Here is a 15168-nt window from a genome sequence, read left to right as displayed (position 1 = left end):
ATAAAAAAAATATTATTCTATATCTTTTTTTATCATATCGATTTTTCTCCTTGTCTGTTTTTTTAAGCGAGATAATTATGACATAAAAATCATTATACAGCACAAAACATTAAAAGAAACATAACATGTTGAATGTTAAAGAGTGAATTTTTTCAACGTTAAATCTATATTGATTTTTCTTCATTGTTAGTGTTATTACAATATTGAAACAACATTGTGTGAATAAATTAGCTTTTAAAAATTGGAAAGAAATGATATAATACATGTACATATTTTATTAAATAAAAACAATAAATTTTTAAGCATACGAAGTTTAAAGAAATATATTAATTATAATTGTTCCTTAGGTAGCAAGCTATTATCATTTTGATTTCAATAATCAAATTAATTCAATAATCAATATTTAATAGAGATTAATACCAACATATTATCTATTTAAAATATAATAATATGCTATAATTTAAAAGATACATTAAAAAAAAACAGAAAATAATATATTACACAAATTTAATTTATTAATAAAATTAACCGTAATTGCTTAAAAATAAAAGATTCTTAATTTTACGGAGATTTAAAATTATAATTTTACATACTGTTAAAAAGTAAAATAAAATAATGTATAAAATATGTTCTTAAAATTGTGTTTCGATATATTATAATATATATATAGATTATCAGCTCTAGTAGCGTATATTAGAATATAGCTTGTCGGAAAAAAAGAATCTAAAGGAAGAGGTGCAAAAATCGTCATTTTCTATTCTTAATGGAAACCTTTAAAACATGTTTTACTGCCTTATTTAAGATTGAAATAAGAAAGAAATAATGTTCATTTATACAGAAAAGCGCGGAAAATATTTTAGAATCAATTAATGAATGTTTTTAAAACATCTGTCAAAATAGCTGTTGTACATTGAATAAATATTGAATTAGTATTGAACAATGTTTTTAAATGTTGAATTGTAATTTCTACAAGATATTTAATTGACGTTAATTTAATAAATGTTAGATGTTTTTATAGTTTTTGTGTAAATATACAAATTTTTATAGTATCATAATTTATTATTATGTAATAAAGAAACATTTTTTATATTATATGTATATGTTAATTCTATAATATTAGGTATATTATTTTTAAGAAAAATATAACACATATTACATTTGTATTTTGCATACAGCTTATGAAAAATTGTATATATATGTCATTCATTTGTAAATTATTACATAAATATTTCTATAGATTTAACTTCAAGTGTAAATTTATTTTGATAAATTGTTCAATTATTATAAAGAAAAATAATTTTATTTATAAGTTGTAACTTTACATTTACAGACATATATTATATATATATAACAAGTTCAAAATTATTCGTTGTAATAGTAATTGCAATTTGACATGTAATTTTTGATGGTATAGATGTAGAAGGGACGCTACTGTACAAAGTGTTCGTTTAATTGTCCGATCGGTTAATGACGATCAGATGAGATCGGATTCTATCCAACAATTTTCCGCCAATTAGAATACCGACAAGGATATTGTGTCAATTACACCACCCCTAAGTGCACTTATCCTGCTCGGCTGTTATCCAGATGGAGGTGTTAGCCCGTGAAATTCGGTCCTGCCGTAATTCAATAGTTCTTACCTCGGGCACAGCCTCCTATTTCTGATCAATTATATGTATGTGTGAGTCGTGTAACGTACAACTTTTTCGACACTTGTTCTTTTTATTATCCTTATATATGTATAGTATCCTAAACATTAATACTGCATTGTAAAAGGAAAGTGCAGTATTAAAAAAATGCTTTTATTTAAAATATACTTTTCAAAACAAACCTTTAATAATAAGAGATATTTTAGTTTTATAAAATATAATTGTTTTATTTTATATTAATTATTATAATAGAAAAAATTATTTTTTAAAAATATATAACGTTCGAGCAAATTTTATTAACTTGTCATCATTTTTATTTATAATCAATTATAATCTTAAAATATATACAAAACTTATATTAAATTTCGTTTGTATTCTTTTATAAATTACAAGTTTTTAGAATTAAAATTTAATTATTTTTTATTTCATGCATTTAAAATAGAACAGAAGACTTCATGGAAAAAATCAATTTTTCCTGTCTTTTATTCTTACAAGAAAAAAATATAGTATTTTATTTGCATGGATAACGTAATATAAATAGAAATAAACAATATTATTGCTGACAATATTTTAAAAAATAGAGCAAGAAATAAAATTTTTTAATATTTTAAATTAAACATCTATGAATATAAAACATTTTATGAATGTGGCATATTAAATTTCTATAAAGATATTTTGTATTTTCATACTTATTAAAAAGTGTCAAGTTTAATTTTAAGAAAAGAAATATTTATTTTCTGTCTCCATTTTTTAAAAATGTAAAAATGTTTTAAATAGATTTAAATTAGTTTATATATAATTTATATATAGTTTATATATAATTAGTTTTAAATCTGTAGATTTAAAATACATTAAAATGTTTATATAAAGCTAAAACATTATTTATTAAATATTTATTTTGGTTAAATAATGTGTAAACATTTAAGTTTTAATAATTTTAAGTTTTTAATAAAATAGGAAAATATAAATAATTTTAGTATTAAGAAATTAAACATTTCTTTTATCAGTATGTGCTATTATTTTTGTAATACTTGTTATTCCTTTGATGCACGGACGCCGTAATATTTTATACTTCTTTTTTAACACATTTGCATTTTTCTTTTTATTCGTCTTTCGGATTTTCACTGGACAAAAGTGAATTGTTGCAATTTTATTTTTAAAGCACGATAATTCGAACACTTTAAAAATTAAAATATTTCTAAAGAATCTCTCACTGTATAGAGTTGTGCTTCACTTTAATATAATACAAACAACAATGCTCCAGCCTTTCGATGCATAATCTGCGAGGAAACGGACGGTTTGGTGACCAAGGGGAACGTACAAGGCGCACGTTTACATCGAGGATAACATTAATTGGGAATTAAGGGCGCGAACGGTGACTGTCAGGAGCCACCTGCTACTCTACTAGCACTCCTCGTCGAGCCAAGGGGATTGATTTATTGTACCCAGGGGAAAAAGAGGGTTTGCAAAGACCATTTCGAACCGATCCAACCAATGTCGTTGTATAACCCTCCCGTTAAATAAAATTCTTAAGAGGCATCGCAGATACATTATCAACGATATTATTTTCTACAAGTCTTCGCTCTTTCATGCAAACAATCAAATCTTTTGTTTTAAATTACACTCGTATACGTTTTATATAGTTCGATCAATTTTATATAAAACTTTTTCTCATCATAGAAAAATATTTATAATATATAATATAAAAAATTTACACATTTAAATCAACTTATCATAAATCAAAAAGAACATAAATTGAAATATTATATGTTGAAAGTTAAATCAATATAACTGTTTTTGTGATTTTATAAAAACATGATCACGTGTATCGCTTAAAACTTATCTGAGAATATCAAAAAATAAAAATAATTTATGTTTTGATTAAAATTTATATTTCTAGCTATATATCATCAACATTTAACGGATCAAAAGGAAAAGAGGCGCAAACGCGGACTCGGTAAGTGAAATCCATAACGCGTCAGATCAATAGAATGTATTTGTCTCTCGAGTAAAGCATACGGGGTGGATTAGAGATGGAAATTGTGGAAAGGCAAACACAAACAGCAGTCTACGATCCTAATAATCCGCAAACGTCGTTTATCATCCGAAAGCGGATCCGCCTTAACTCGAGGCCACTCCTACTTGAGGGTTGCGCGCAGTCGCTGACTGCTGTTCTCTATCCACCCTTACAATATATATGTATGTGTGTGCGTGTGTGTGTGTGTGTGTGTGTGTGTGTGTGTGTGTGTGTGTGTGTGTGTGTGTGTGTGTTAAAATTTGTATTGAAGTTAGAGTGAGAAGATATCTTTTGACTCAATGCAATAAACTTTCTGCAGCGTTATCAGATATTTTTAATTTTACGATCAGTCCAATTCGCAGAATTATTAATTTAAAAAAATTGAATTTTACTTTTCAGACACATTATACGTACATGTATCAATAAAAAATTTATATAATGTACAATTTTAGATGTTATGTAGCATTTGTACAAATGTACAAATGCTACATAAAATCTAAAATTATTATTTAATATTTACTAATATTTACAGTTGTTGTAAATACAACATTAATATTACAATTTATTATTGCTATATTTCAACTTATTTTTTAATTTCTTAGCATTTATTCCATACATCTTCAATCTTTCTGCATTCAAAGACATCATTGGATCATCATAATCTGGTTTGCGCTTTCCAGTTTGATTATATTGAATGTTCTTGTTCTTGTTTTTCTTCCGGCCTGCAGATTTATTGATTTTTTCATTTTCTTTTATATTATTAGTATCTGTTTTTATTTGACAATCTTCCTTTGTTCCACTATCTATTTTTATTTTTTTAGAAATTGGAGTGTTATCATCGGTTTTTAATTTGTTCTTCCGTTTCTGCTTTTTGCTTTTATGACCTATGTTTTTGTCTTGCTCATCTTTATTTTGTTTATCTTTCTTTTTATTATCATGTACTATGTTTTTATCTTGCCCATCTTTATTTTGTTCATCTTCCTTTCTATTATCCTTATTATTATTATGACAATGATTCTTTACTATATTCATGGCTTTTTCTTTAGAAACGGTATCAATACTACTATATTCCACATTAAAATTGTTGGCTTTAACTCTTTTCTTTCGTCTAGGTTTCTTATTATGAGTTTCAGTTTGCTCAGTGACAAGTTCATCTTTTTCTTTTTCCTTCTCTTCCGGTTCACTAAATATACAAAATTAATATACAATCTACATACATACATATATATTACACATTCATAATCCTTATCGTACTTACGCATATAAGCTCTTAAAAATTTTTTGCTTATGTGTTTCATTCATCGCTTTTTCTTTATATATTCGAATTTCATTCCTTTCAACGTGTTCTGGTTTATGTTTAAGAGTTTGTCTTAAAGGACACCATCTATTCAACTCTTTATCGTCGGCCATTAAAATCTTAAAATAAAAATATATATTTATTAAATTATATTGTGTGAGAATTATTGTTATATATCCTTTCATTAAACTTCTTGTTCTTAATATTAATAATAAAATTAAAAAATTTAATACAATTAACACTTACTTCTTCAATGCTTAATCCATAATCATTTGGAACTACTTTTCGATATTTAAATCTACAAGGCAAGTCTCCGATCATGTCTTCATAATCCAACGAGTAATATTGATCGAAATAATCTGCATATGAAGGGAATTGTGTTGGATCAAATTTGGGTTTCTCTTTTGCTATAAGTTCAGCAAATTTAGAGCGCTTCTTTTGTTTTCTCTTTTTCGTACTGTCAATGAGTTTAGATTGTAAGTCTTGGGATTCTGGATCGTAATCCGCATCCATCTGTAATTAGAAGACTAGTAAAGTTTTTTGAAATCTAGTAGCAAAATATATAAGCTTTGGCAGTAAGTGGAAGAAAATTTAAAAACTCATTTTAAATGATAAAACAAAATAAAAAATTAAAAATAACAAAATTAAGACCTTTTATTTATAAATGTTTAAGTATTTAATATTGTGTATTAATTTTATCAAATTCATTATTAATTTAATATTAATAATGTGTAATATTACTATTCTGGCTTAATTTAAGAGCTGTGTTTCAAAACTGAAAATAACAATGTGCAGAATTAGAAAATATGTGAGATCATAAAAATTATTTGAATTCTAAGATTCTGTTGTAACTATTGGCCTTTTCTAAATTTTAATTATACTGTATGTTATACATCACGGTTTTATTTTATTTTTTAAAAATATTTGTGTGCAACTATTTAAAGAGTACGTAAATATTTTAACACTATAATTAAAATAACAAAATCTCCATCAAAATTTTGTTGATTCTGTAATTCGGAGTATTTACATATTCACGTAGTGTCTGAAACACTAAATATTTAAACATTTACAATTTAAAAAATACAACGTATTAATCATAATTTATATGATTATTATATGTATATTATTAATTTTCAATGTATTTTATCATCTAAAATCATTCCTTTTCTTCCACCTACTATCAAACAACCTGCATATAGATAAACTATAATATACATTAAAATCTGGGTCTTCACAATGAGGTTCTTCATATGGCGCAGATTTCATGTCAATTTTATCTGTAGTTGGATCATATGTATCCCATTTGGATTCGATATCCAGTTCTTCATCAATTTCTGGAAATTCTGGCTTCTGCACCTCGTTCTCACCACCAGCATAATATTCGTCATTAAAAATTTCCTTCATCCTTTTGTCGTGTTCATTTGGATCAAAATCGGAATCAAAGTCAACATTATCGAAGTGCATATCATCATTTCCTATAATAATATGTAGCTTAATGTCAATCATTGATATATAAATTGATATATAAATTATTTGACATTCAAAAAAATATTTGGACATTGACAGTTGTAAAAAGTTATATTACCAGTGATTTCTCTCAACTTTTCTATCTTTTCTTCTATTTCCTTTCTCTTCAATGCCTTTAATTGTTTCAATTCCTCTCTTTTTTGCTGCTTCTCTTGCTCTTTTCTCTCTTTAACTTCTGCTCTCTTCTGAGTTCTGCGTGTATCTTTCTTCCGCATCGAGTTTTCCATCGTTCGTGGATACCTTAAAGTGAAATAAAACATAAAATTTGTGTGTGTGTGTGTGTGTGTGTGTGTGTGTGTGTGTTTGTGTGAATAAATAACAAATTATGTCTTATGTGATAATTTATTCTCAGAGAACATTTTTCGATGCATTTCCAGTAAATAAGTGAATTTGTTATGTTTCATGCTATTTTCCTTATTTTGTAAAATAATAAAATGTTAAATTATTTGAAAAAATTGAAAAAATGTATGAAGCCTTTGTCTGTATTATAGATGATAATTATTTCATAATTATTTTGATTGTTTATTAAATATTTTATTTTTAATAAATTATTTTATTTTTAATAAACTTTTTGGTTTTATAGTTATAAGCTTTCAGATGCCATAGATTTACATATTCATGTGAAAAGTTAACATTATTTATTCAACAAGAAGTCATACCTTTTAATAAATTCTTGATCAGGTTCTTCAAATCTAAAATTGTATTTATGTTCAAATTCCTCTTGTTTTTGGATAGTCTTTTCATCTTCCGACAAGTTCTCATCGCTGTCATGAACAACCTGATTATATTCCAAATTAACATCATAAGACTCTTTGTTCATATATTTATTATTTAGAATATAATCCCTTAAGAATTTCTCATTTGGATCTAAATTAGGATCCGACCAAAAATCACGCAATGGTTTAAGCATTTCTTTGTCCTTGGGATCTATTGTCACTTCTTGACCTTTCAACCATTCCTTGTACGATTCTTCTTCCTAAATAAAAGAATAATAGCATTACATGCAATAATATATGCATATACATATAAAATTATTAAAAATGTAAGAATTAAAAGTGTACTTTGTGTTTTTCATCTTCTGTCTTTTGTTTTATCTTTAAAAGATCATTATCTTCATCATCATCCTCATCTTTTAAAGCTTCTCTGAAACTATCTTTTAATTCTTTTTGTTCTTCCACATAAGTGAGAACTTTGGATTTAGATTTCTGCTTTATTTCATCTTCATCTTCACTGCTACTGAACCGTCCATCTCTTTCTAATATCATCTTACGTTCATAATCACGTAAAGAGAGGGGCTTTTCCTTCTTTAATTTTTTCTTTTCTTTTTTATTTGTTTCAGCATTTTCTGATATTTCAGATTTACTAATATTATTACATTTTTCATATGTGCTTGGATTCCCAGATTTCAAACAAGCTAATGTTAATAGAAACTGTTTATCAAATTCTGCATTCTGAATCTAAAAAAATTAATTGTTATATATTTATTAGTATTATTATATATACAGTAAATTTTTTGGTGAAAATGGACCAAAAAGAAGGTAAAATAAATATAAAATCTTTGAACAAAGAATATTGGTAATAATATACATGACAAATTAATTATTAAATATACTAGAAATCAACGTACATCCTCATTTTCATCTGATAAACTGCTATCACTGGATTCATCTTCCGACAGTACAACATCCTCACCATATCTTGCTTTTACTAAAAGACGAATAAAAAAATAGAGAAAAATAATAATTTCAACATAAAATTGACTTATACTAGTCTTGTCAAATGATCAATTCACATATGACTTGGTTTACAAGAAATTGATGAAAAATATTAAAGAATTGAAAGAATTAGAAAGTAGAGGAAGCATGGTCCTGCCTCTCAATTAAAGAATTGTATTCAGTAAAAATCTGTCTTGCAAATTTTTTTGTTTTTTTCTTGTTAGATGTTCAGGGATTATGTAGCACATATGTACTTGTCCTTATTTTTCAATTCTTTAACTTCTTTAATTTCTTGTGATCTTACAATCTGTCGACTACAAATTGAACGCTTTTACAAGGAGTCACGCATAAACTCCCTTCCGAGGACGCACATGGGTTAGGATTGCACTCACATTTATGTAATTCTTCCTTTTGGCGGAAGTTGTCGTAAATACTGGCGTATTTAGTATTTATCTTTAGTTCTCCGTCCGAATTGGAGTTTTCGTCGTTGAATAACACAGACATGTTAATTGAGCGCACAAGCGAAACGTGAAGATCATAAAACGTAAAACCTGCATGAACGACACACAACTAGAAGGAATACGGTTACGGAAGTATGTAAACACTAACCTACTTTCGATCAAAGTGTGCCTGTAATCTGTAATATCCAGTAATATCACACGTGGTAAGGTTTTATCAATGCTTTGAGGTGTTATTAAGAAGATTTTATCGCGTTATTGAAGGATATTCATCAAATGAGTTCCAAATCGAACATGATAGAATGAAACCTAACCTCTTAACGTTGCATATCTACGTTAATTATACTATATTTTAATAATACCTACTAACTTTTCTATATAATTGTATTATATTGAAATATAAAGCAACCGTCTGATGTATTATAATTTAATTTATTGCTTAATATTGTAACATTTGGGTTTATTTTATTTTATAATGTAAAAATAACCACTTCATAATAAACATCTAGTAATGAGTTAATAACAAAATATATAGTAATGTTTAATATAATATACATATATAACATACATGTGTATGACAGATATTTTCTAGATCAAATAACTAGGTGAAATAACTATGTTAAAAAAGCGGATAAATATAAAGATAAATACAAAAATGACAATTTATATTTTTAAAGAACAATGTTATATTACTCATCTAATATTTAAATTTATCTGCTTTAAGAAAGATAAGAAAAATAAGAAATTTATCTTGTAATTCTTTATATAATTTTTTAGATTTTCTGTATATAAATTTTATATTTTTTAAAAATTATATACTTTTATTTTTCAAATTTTTTATATAAATTGTAGAACACTTAAAAAATGCTAAAAAAGTCTACATTTTTTCTAGAATTCTTTATATATAAATATTAGAATATTAAAAAATTTTTTGTTCTATAATTTTTAAGAGAAAATCTAGAAAATCTTTTAAATATGTTTTCTTAAGAAATTTTTCAAAAATCTCCATAAATTAAAAATACAAAAAGTATTATGAAGATATGAGAACTTTTTCCACCAAGAAAGTCGTAAAAAGCACCTAAAATTCTTAGCATAATCCAAACAATTCTTCTAGGTCAGTATTCATAATCAAATCTTATATTTAAGATTATCTTAAGTACTATCTTAAGATGTTATCAACCACTCACAAAGCCATATTAGCATTTTAAGATGTTACTTGAGACGGTCTTAAAATAAAAATTGACTATGAATACTAGCCTTAAACTATATATTTTACAATCTTTTTCCTATACATCTGATTAAAGCTGTATGTTAGAATAGAAGCAAATATAAAATCAAGGCAAATTCCATTTAAACATATTAAATTTATTACAACTATCATAGTTAGCAAAATTAAGTACTTTTAGCAAGACTTTTTACTAAAATCAGGACATTTGACATGTTTGATGAGACAATTACTTTGAAGGCAAAATATCTAGTCACATTATGATTACATATACAGAATGTTTGGCAGCAGGTGAAAATTTAAAGTGATTCGAGAGTAACAAAATTGTGATCAAGGCAGATCAAGGCTTCCTTTTTTAAATTATAAATGTTTAAATATTCATGCAGGTAATTTTTACATGAATATTTAAATATTATTGAGTTATAAAATAAACAAAATTTTGGTTAAGGCTTTATTTTTTATTTAATTATAATGTCTAAATGTTCATGTGTTTTTACATACTTTTTACTGTAAAGATTTAAATATTTATAATTAAAGAATAAAGCCTTTTTTAATCATCTTATAAAGTTTGTTATTTTTTGATTTTTGTTTTATATTTTATCATCTCTTTAATCACTTTTCAAATTTTTTCCCATCTGCTTGCCAACACCTTGCATATAAAAATAAGATGCAATAACAGTACTGAAATGTCATCAGAGCTATTATATAATATAAATTAATAAAGTTTATCCTTTGATGATTATTTATATACATTTTTGATGTTACAGGATTGTTTATACGATTTACAAGAATGGCTTACATCCTGGGCAAGGCTTCCATTTTGTGTCGATCAGGTTTTCGCATGAATATAATTCCTGGTTCTATCAATAAAAATACTTTTGTAAGAAGTTATGAATACCTTAGTAACAAAACGAATCCCTGGGCAGAGCAGAAGTATAAACAGAAGGACAATATAAGCGACAATTACCAGCTTGTATATAGGGAGCAGTCATTTATCAACTTAGTAACCACTTCAGGCTATCATATTGGATGGTTAGGTCTCGTTACTAGTACAATTTGCCTTGGATATGTGATCTATAAAAAACCACCGGTACAAGAGAAAGGATCAGAAGATGCGCCAACTACTGAAGTAATTAGGCCTCTGACTGCTATGGAAAGGATAGTATTGTTATTTCTTAGTTTTGTTATTTCCACTGTGCTCATAGTAGGCACCAGAACACTTCCGTTTAGAATTTATCATGATCCTGTAGGAAAAATGTACAAAGCTGTATTTGTAAGTAGAATATTGGGCAAGAAACAAATAGAAACATTTGGCGAGGGTACTGTTGTACCCGTATTCAGTCGTAAATCCCTAGGAGATTTATTATTTAATATTAACGGCCGCGTAGTAATACTTGATAAAGAATGTTTTCCAGTGCAGTACGTACGAGAACGAATGCTTCGCAAAAATTCTGCTGCAGAGTAAAAGTATATGTATTTATATTTGTGTTATTGCATCTTATATCGTACGAACTCTTGATATCAGTGATATCGTTGATTTATTTTGCCTCTATTCGACATTGCAAACAAGATTGAACTTTAATATTAAAATGTAAACATAATATTCTCTTTGCAAGACATAATGTACACACAAATGTGCACATGTGTACAAAATTAGTATCATTGTATTTTTATCAATTATTTAAATAAAATTTCTATTGTATATATTACAATATTATATATTCGATTTATTTTTTTATAAAAAAAGAACAATGAACATAAATTTTTATACAAATTCTTGTGTAGGAAAGTGGTTTTTTTTTAAATATACAATGCAGATAAAAACACTCAGAAAAAGAAAATACAACTTTTAAGGAAGGTTTCGTTTTCAAAGTTTTTTTATTCCTTCATTTTCTCACGTTTTTTTTAAACTAAAACTATTATTACATAATAACATTACACTTAAGAAAAATTTCTATTTGCTTGTAATGAAATCCAAGTCGCTCCTCATTATCCTTGTCCATTTTTTTTCTTTGCTTTTTAATGGTTCCTACACATAGGATGCGGCATCGCGGTGGCCAATCACCGTCTTTTCTGCTTTTCTAATGATACATATATGTATTATCAGAGAGGAATCTGAGAGTGGCCACTGCCTTTTTCGTGCGACCGATGTTTGACTAGCATCAGCGCCAAACGTGGATGTAAAGCCCGTTTTACATTAATCGCAAGCAGCCAGTTGCGACTTGCGACATCCAATAAGCGCTTAGTTTCTAGTTAAAGCTCGACAGTCATTGGGTGTTGCAAATTGCAACTGGCGACTGCGATTAATGTAGAACGAACTTTAAAGGGCCATCTACAATGGAGTGTTTTAGTCGTAACAACGCTAAATCTACGACCATGCTGTCAATAATATAAACGACGTAACAATAATATACAAGCCGGCTATCATAGAGAGGTGACTAAAAACTAACCCCGAACACCTAAACGCTCATCGTAAGCACCCACTGAATTGGCTCAATGTCTGTTGTAGGCCGTAATCAGTAAAACAGTACGTAATGAAAATATTGTCTACGACTACTGCTACGGCCTACAACTCTCCATTGTAGATGGCCCTTTATCCACGTTTGGCGCTGATGCTAGTCAAATAGCGGTCGCACGAAAAAGGGCGCAGTAGCCGCTCTCAGGGGCTCGATTCTTGAATTCATTCGCAAGAGAAATGTATTCGCAAATTCTGTTCTTACAGAAAAGTTGGAAATTTATTGGCTATCGTATGGCTATTAACCAATAAACTTACAACTTTCTGTTAGAGCGAGTATTTGCGTATACGTTTCTCTTGCGAATGACTTCAAGAATCGGGCCCCTGGCACACTAGACGCGATAAGCGACGAGCGATGAGCGATATCCAATAACAGTTCTGCTTTTTCCAACATGGCGATGAAATGTTCGAAAATGTAGAGCTCTCATTGGATATCGCTCATCGCTCGTCGCTTATCGCGTCTAGTGTGCGAAAGCCAATAAGAAGCAACTGGCGACTTGCGACTATTGTAAAATGGCCCTATCAGACTTCAGACTTGCCGTTGCCGTCCAGTTGCCGTAGTTGGTGTTGCTCTTGTGTGTCTTTCTTCTCTGGTGTTCTTTTACTCCTCTTTTCCTTATTGAGAGGAAGCTGCTTTAAGATGGTTAGTGAAGGCATGAAATTATAATCCGAAATTTATTTAAACCATCAATGATTGATATATTCTTATTATTTGATAAAAATTGTGATTATTATAAGCTAATCAATGAATTGCGAATATTTCTAAATTTGAAATTTACAAGATATATTTATGTCACATAACCTTGTTGGACTGCCAAATATTGAAAGAATTAAAATTGTTGAATTATGAATTAAACGAGAGATAAAAGGAAATTATAATTCAGCAATTACGTTTCGAAGAAATATAATATTATAATTATATTTACATATGGAGATGTGTATAGTTTGAATTTTATCATTGAGTAGTTTATACACATGTGAATGTATTTAATATTTGTACCAAATTGTTTTAGGCGAAAGTAAAGTGTTCCGAGTTAAGGACTAAAGATAAACGAGAGTTGATGAAGCAGCTCGAGCAGCTCAAGACAGAGTTGACCACTTTACGAGTGGCTAAGGTGACTGGAGGAGCTGCGTCTAAGCTGTCTAAGATGTAAATCTCCTTGTAGTTCTTATAATTTATGATAAATTTCTTTGTAGTGCTTTGATTTATCATGTAAATAACTTAGAAATTTATATTGAATAATTAATGTGTTTATTTTTTTCATATATTTTATGATATATTTAAAAATATATTAAAAATTTTGAAGATATTGATAAAATATCGATCAACAGGCTTTTAAGTATTCTAAAGATTTTAAGGGGTTTTAAAGATATAAGAGTGTAAGACATAAGAATGTAAAAGTTTAATCTTTTTTTATGCTAATTTATTTTATTATAAAATTTAAATTTGAAAAATAATGGTACATTAGTTTTTTCATAAAAAATACTTATCCTTAGGTTTACTCATGATTGAATGAAAAGTAATATATAACCCTAAAATAGATGGGTCTAGCTTTCCTGAAACATATACAAAGTTTCAAAGTAACTTTAGTAATTTTCAAAATTATTAGAAAAATGAAATTTTACCTTAAAACTTTGACATCCTATATTTTTGAAACTATATTTTTTAATACATAAAGTCACACATAGTTTTACAATAATAGTAAATAAACTATTTGATAAATCTTTTAGATATAAAGTTAAGATTGCTTGTTAGATCTGCAGCGGATCTTGGTGTGCTGAATATAATTTTTCTTTTAATTTGATATTTTTAGCTCAAACTGCATGCTGACACTTTTGTCAATCTTGAAATACAGTTATCAGCTAGATATTGTTATTTAGAAGCATTTTTAAGATCACTCTCATGTTATTGTTTATACACATTGCCTGAAAGAGAACATTCTTTAAGATATACTGATTATTGCGAAGAATGATACCATATGCTTCAGTAGTCGAATTGGAATGGAATGCTGGGAGATTCAGGCTTGAATTCTGGCTGAGGTATTATTTTTTGTAATAAATTATTCACAGCTTTTTCAGGAAAATGGGGATTTTACAAGATGCTTTTAAGCCTCCAATTTCTAATTAGTGACTGTTTTTGGACACAATTGTCGATGTGCAGTTTATATAAGCTATAGAAATATTAAATTAAGAGAAAAATTATATTTAGCCTCAAGATCCACTGCAGATCAAACAGCCAATTTTAATTTTATCTTCATATAGTTTTTGAAATAATATGACATTAATCCTTAAAATCTTTTAGAATACTTAAGGTTCGTGTATATCACTATATGCACAATAGTATAAAATTTTAATCTGTGATGTTTCTTATAGTATATATTGTGTAGAATATATATTATTAATATATTATGAATTGTAATCCTTTTTGTTGGCATTTTTCAGTCGTGTTGTGAGGAAAGCTATCGCGCGAGTTTACATTATCATGCATCAGAAGCAAAAGGAAAATCTTCGTCTTCTTTACAAGAATAAAAAGTATAAGCCTCTTGATTTGAGGCCCAAGAAAACAAGAGCTTTGCGTCGTGTTCTCACCCCGTATCAAGCCAGCAGGAAAACATTGAAAGACGTACGCAAGCGTTCTGCATTCCCACAGAGAAAGTATGCTTTGAAAGCATAGTCTGTACGTTTTTAATTATTATTCAAAATAAACATTTCATTAAAATATCGAATATTTATTTGTAATAAAGTGTTGCATTATTTACAACTAC

The 15168-nt window shown here is 27.6% G+C and overlaps 3 protein-coding genes across 4 annotated transcripts; 2 read left to right on the top strand and 1 right to left on the bottom strand.

Moving 5' to 3' along the window:
* Window positions 1–3529: 3529 nt before the first annotated feature.
* LOC105838597 (protein KRI1 homolog) lies at window positions 3530–8740 on the bottom strand. The gene is made up of 9 exons (XM_012684279.3): window positions 8598–8740; window positions 8118–8197; window positions 7552–7947; window positions 7150–7466; window positions 6549–6730; window positions 6179–6438; window positions 5210–5476; window positions 4925–5082; window positions 3530–4849 (listed from the first exon to the last, which is right to left on the bottom strand). Exons 1-9 carry the CDS (start codon window positions 8707–8709, stop codon window positions 4222–4224), a joined length of 2400 nt encoding a protein of 799 aa, XP_012539733.1. The 5' UTR covers window positions 8710–8740; the 3' UTR covers window positions 3530–4221.
* Window positions 8661–11605, top strand: LOC105838598. Of its 2 annotated transcripts, none has more exons than XM_012684281.2 (2): window positions 8661–8798; window positions 10656–11605. In XM_012684281.2, the coding sequence occupies exon 2, from the start codon at window positions 10679–10681 to the stop codon at window positions 11351–11353; it is 675 nt and encodes a 224-aa protein (XP_012539735.1). In that variant the 5' UTR covers window positions 8661–8798; window positions 10656–10678; the 3' UTR covers window positions 11354–11605. The 2 variants fall into 2 exon arrangements, with proteins under 2 accessions (XP_012539735.1, XP_012539734.1); XM_012684280.3 differs by having other exon boundaries at window positions 8715–8869.
* Window positions 11606–12791: 1186 nt separating this feature from the next.
* Window positions 12792–15139, top strand: LOC105836865 (60S ribosomal protein L35). The gene is made up of 3 exons (XM_012681189.3): window positions 12792–13046; window positions 13417–13553; window positions 14846–15139. Exons 1-3 carry the CDS (start codon window positions 12807–12809, stop codon window positions 15075–15077), a joined length of 609 nt encoding a protein of 202 aa, XP_012536643.2. The 5' UTR covers window positions 12792–12806; the 3' UTR covers window positions 15078–15139.
* Window positions 15140–15168: the final 29 nt, after the last annotated feature.

The sequence above is a fragment of the Monomorium pharaonis genome, chromosome 3 (assembly GCF_013373865.1).
Source record: "Monomorium pharaonis isolate MP-MQ-018 chromosome 3, ASM1337386v2, whole genome shotgun sequence".
NCBI classification, from domain to species: domain Eukaryota; kingdom Metazoa; phylum Arthropoda; class Insecta; order Hymenoptera; family Formicidae; genus Monomorium; species Monomorium pharaonis.
This window is presented reverse-complemented; position numbering and strand designations above follow the sequence as displayed.

Excerpts from the sequence above, each read along its gene's own strand:
- LOC105836865 (XM_012681189.3), top strand. The coding sequence starts at position 12,807 with ATGTTCGAAAATGTAGAGCTCTCATTGGATATCGCTCATCGCTCGTCG. Across the intron at positions 13,047-13,416 it reads GAGGAAGCTGCTTTAAGATG|GCGAAAGTAAAGTGTTCCGA; the intron begins GTTAGTGAAGGC and ends AAATTGTTTTAG. Across the intron at positions 13,554-14,845 it reads GCGTCTAAGCTGTCTAAGAT|TCGTGTTGTGAGGAAAGCTA; the intron begins GTAAATCTCCTT and ends GGCATTTTTCAG.
- LOC105838597 (XM_012684279.3), bottom strand. The coding sequence starts at position 8,709 with ATGTCTGTGTTATTCAACGACGAAAACTCCAATTCGGACGGAGAACTA. Across the intron at positions 8,198-8,597 it reads AAAGGAAGAATTACATAAAT|TAAAAGCAAGATATGGTGAG; the intron begins GTGAGTGCAATC and ends TTCGTCTTTTAG. Across the intron at positions 5,083-5,209 it reads ATGGATTAAGCATTGAAGAA|ATTTTAATGGCCGACGATAA; the intron begins GTAAGTGTTAAT and ends TTTTATTTTAAG.
- LOC105838598 (XM_012684281.2), top strand. The coding sequence starts at position 10,679 with ATGGCTTACATCCTGGGCAAGGCTTCCATTTTGTGTCGATCAGGTTTT.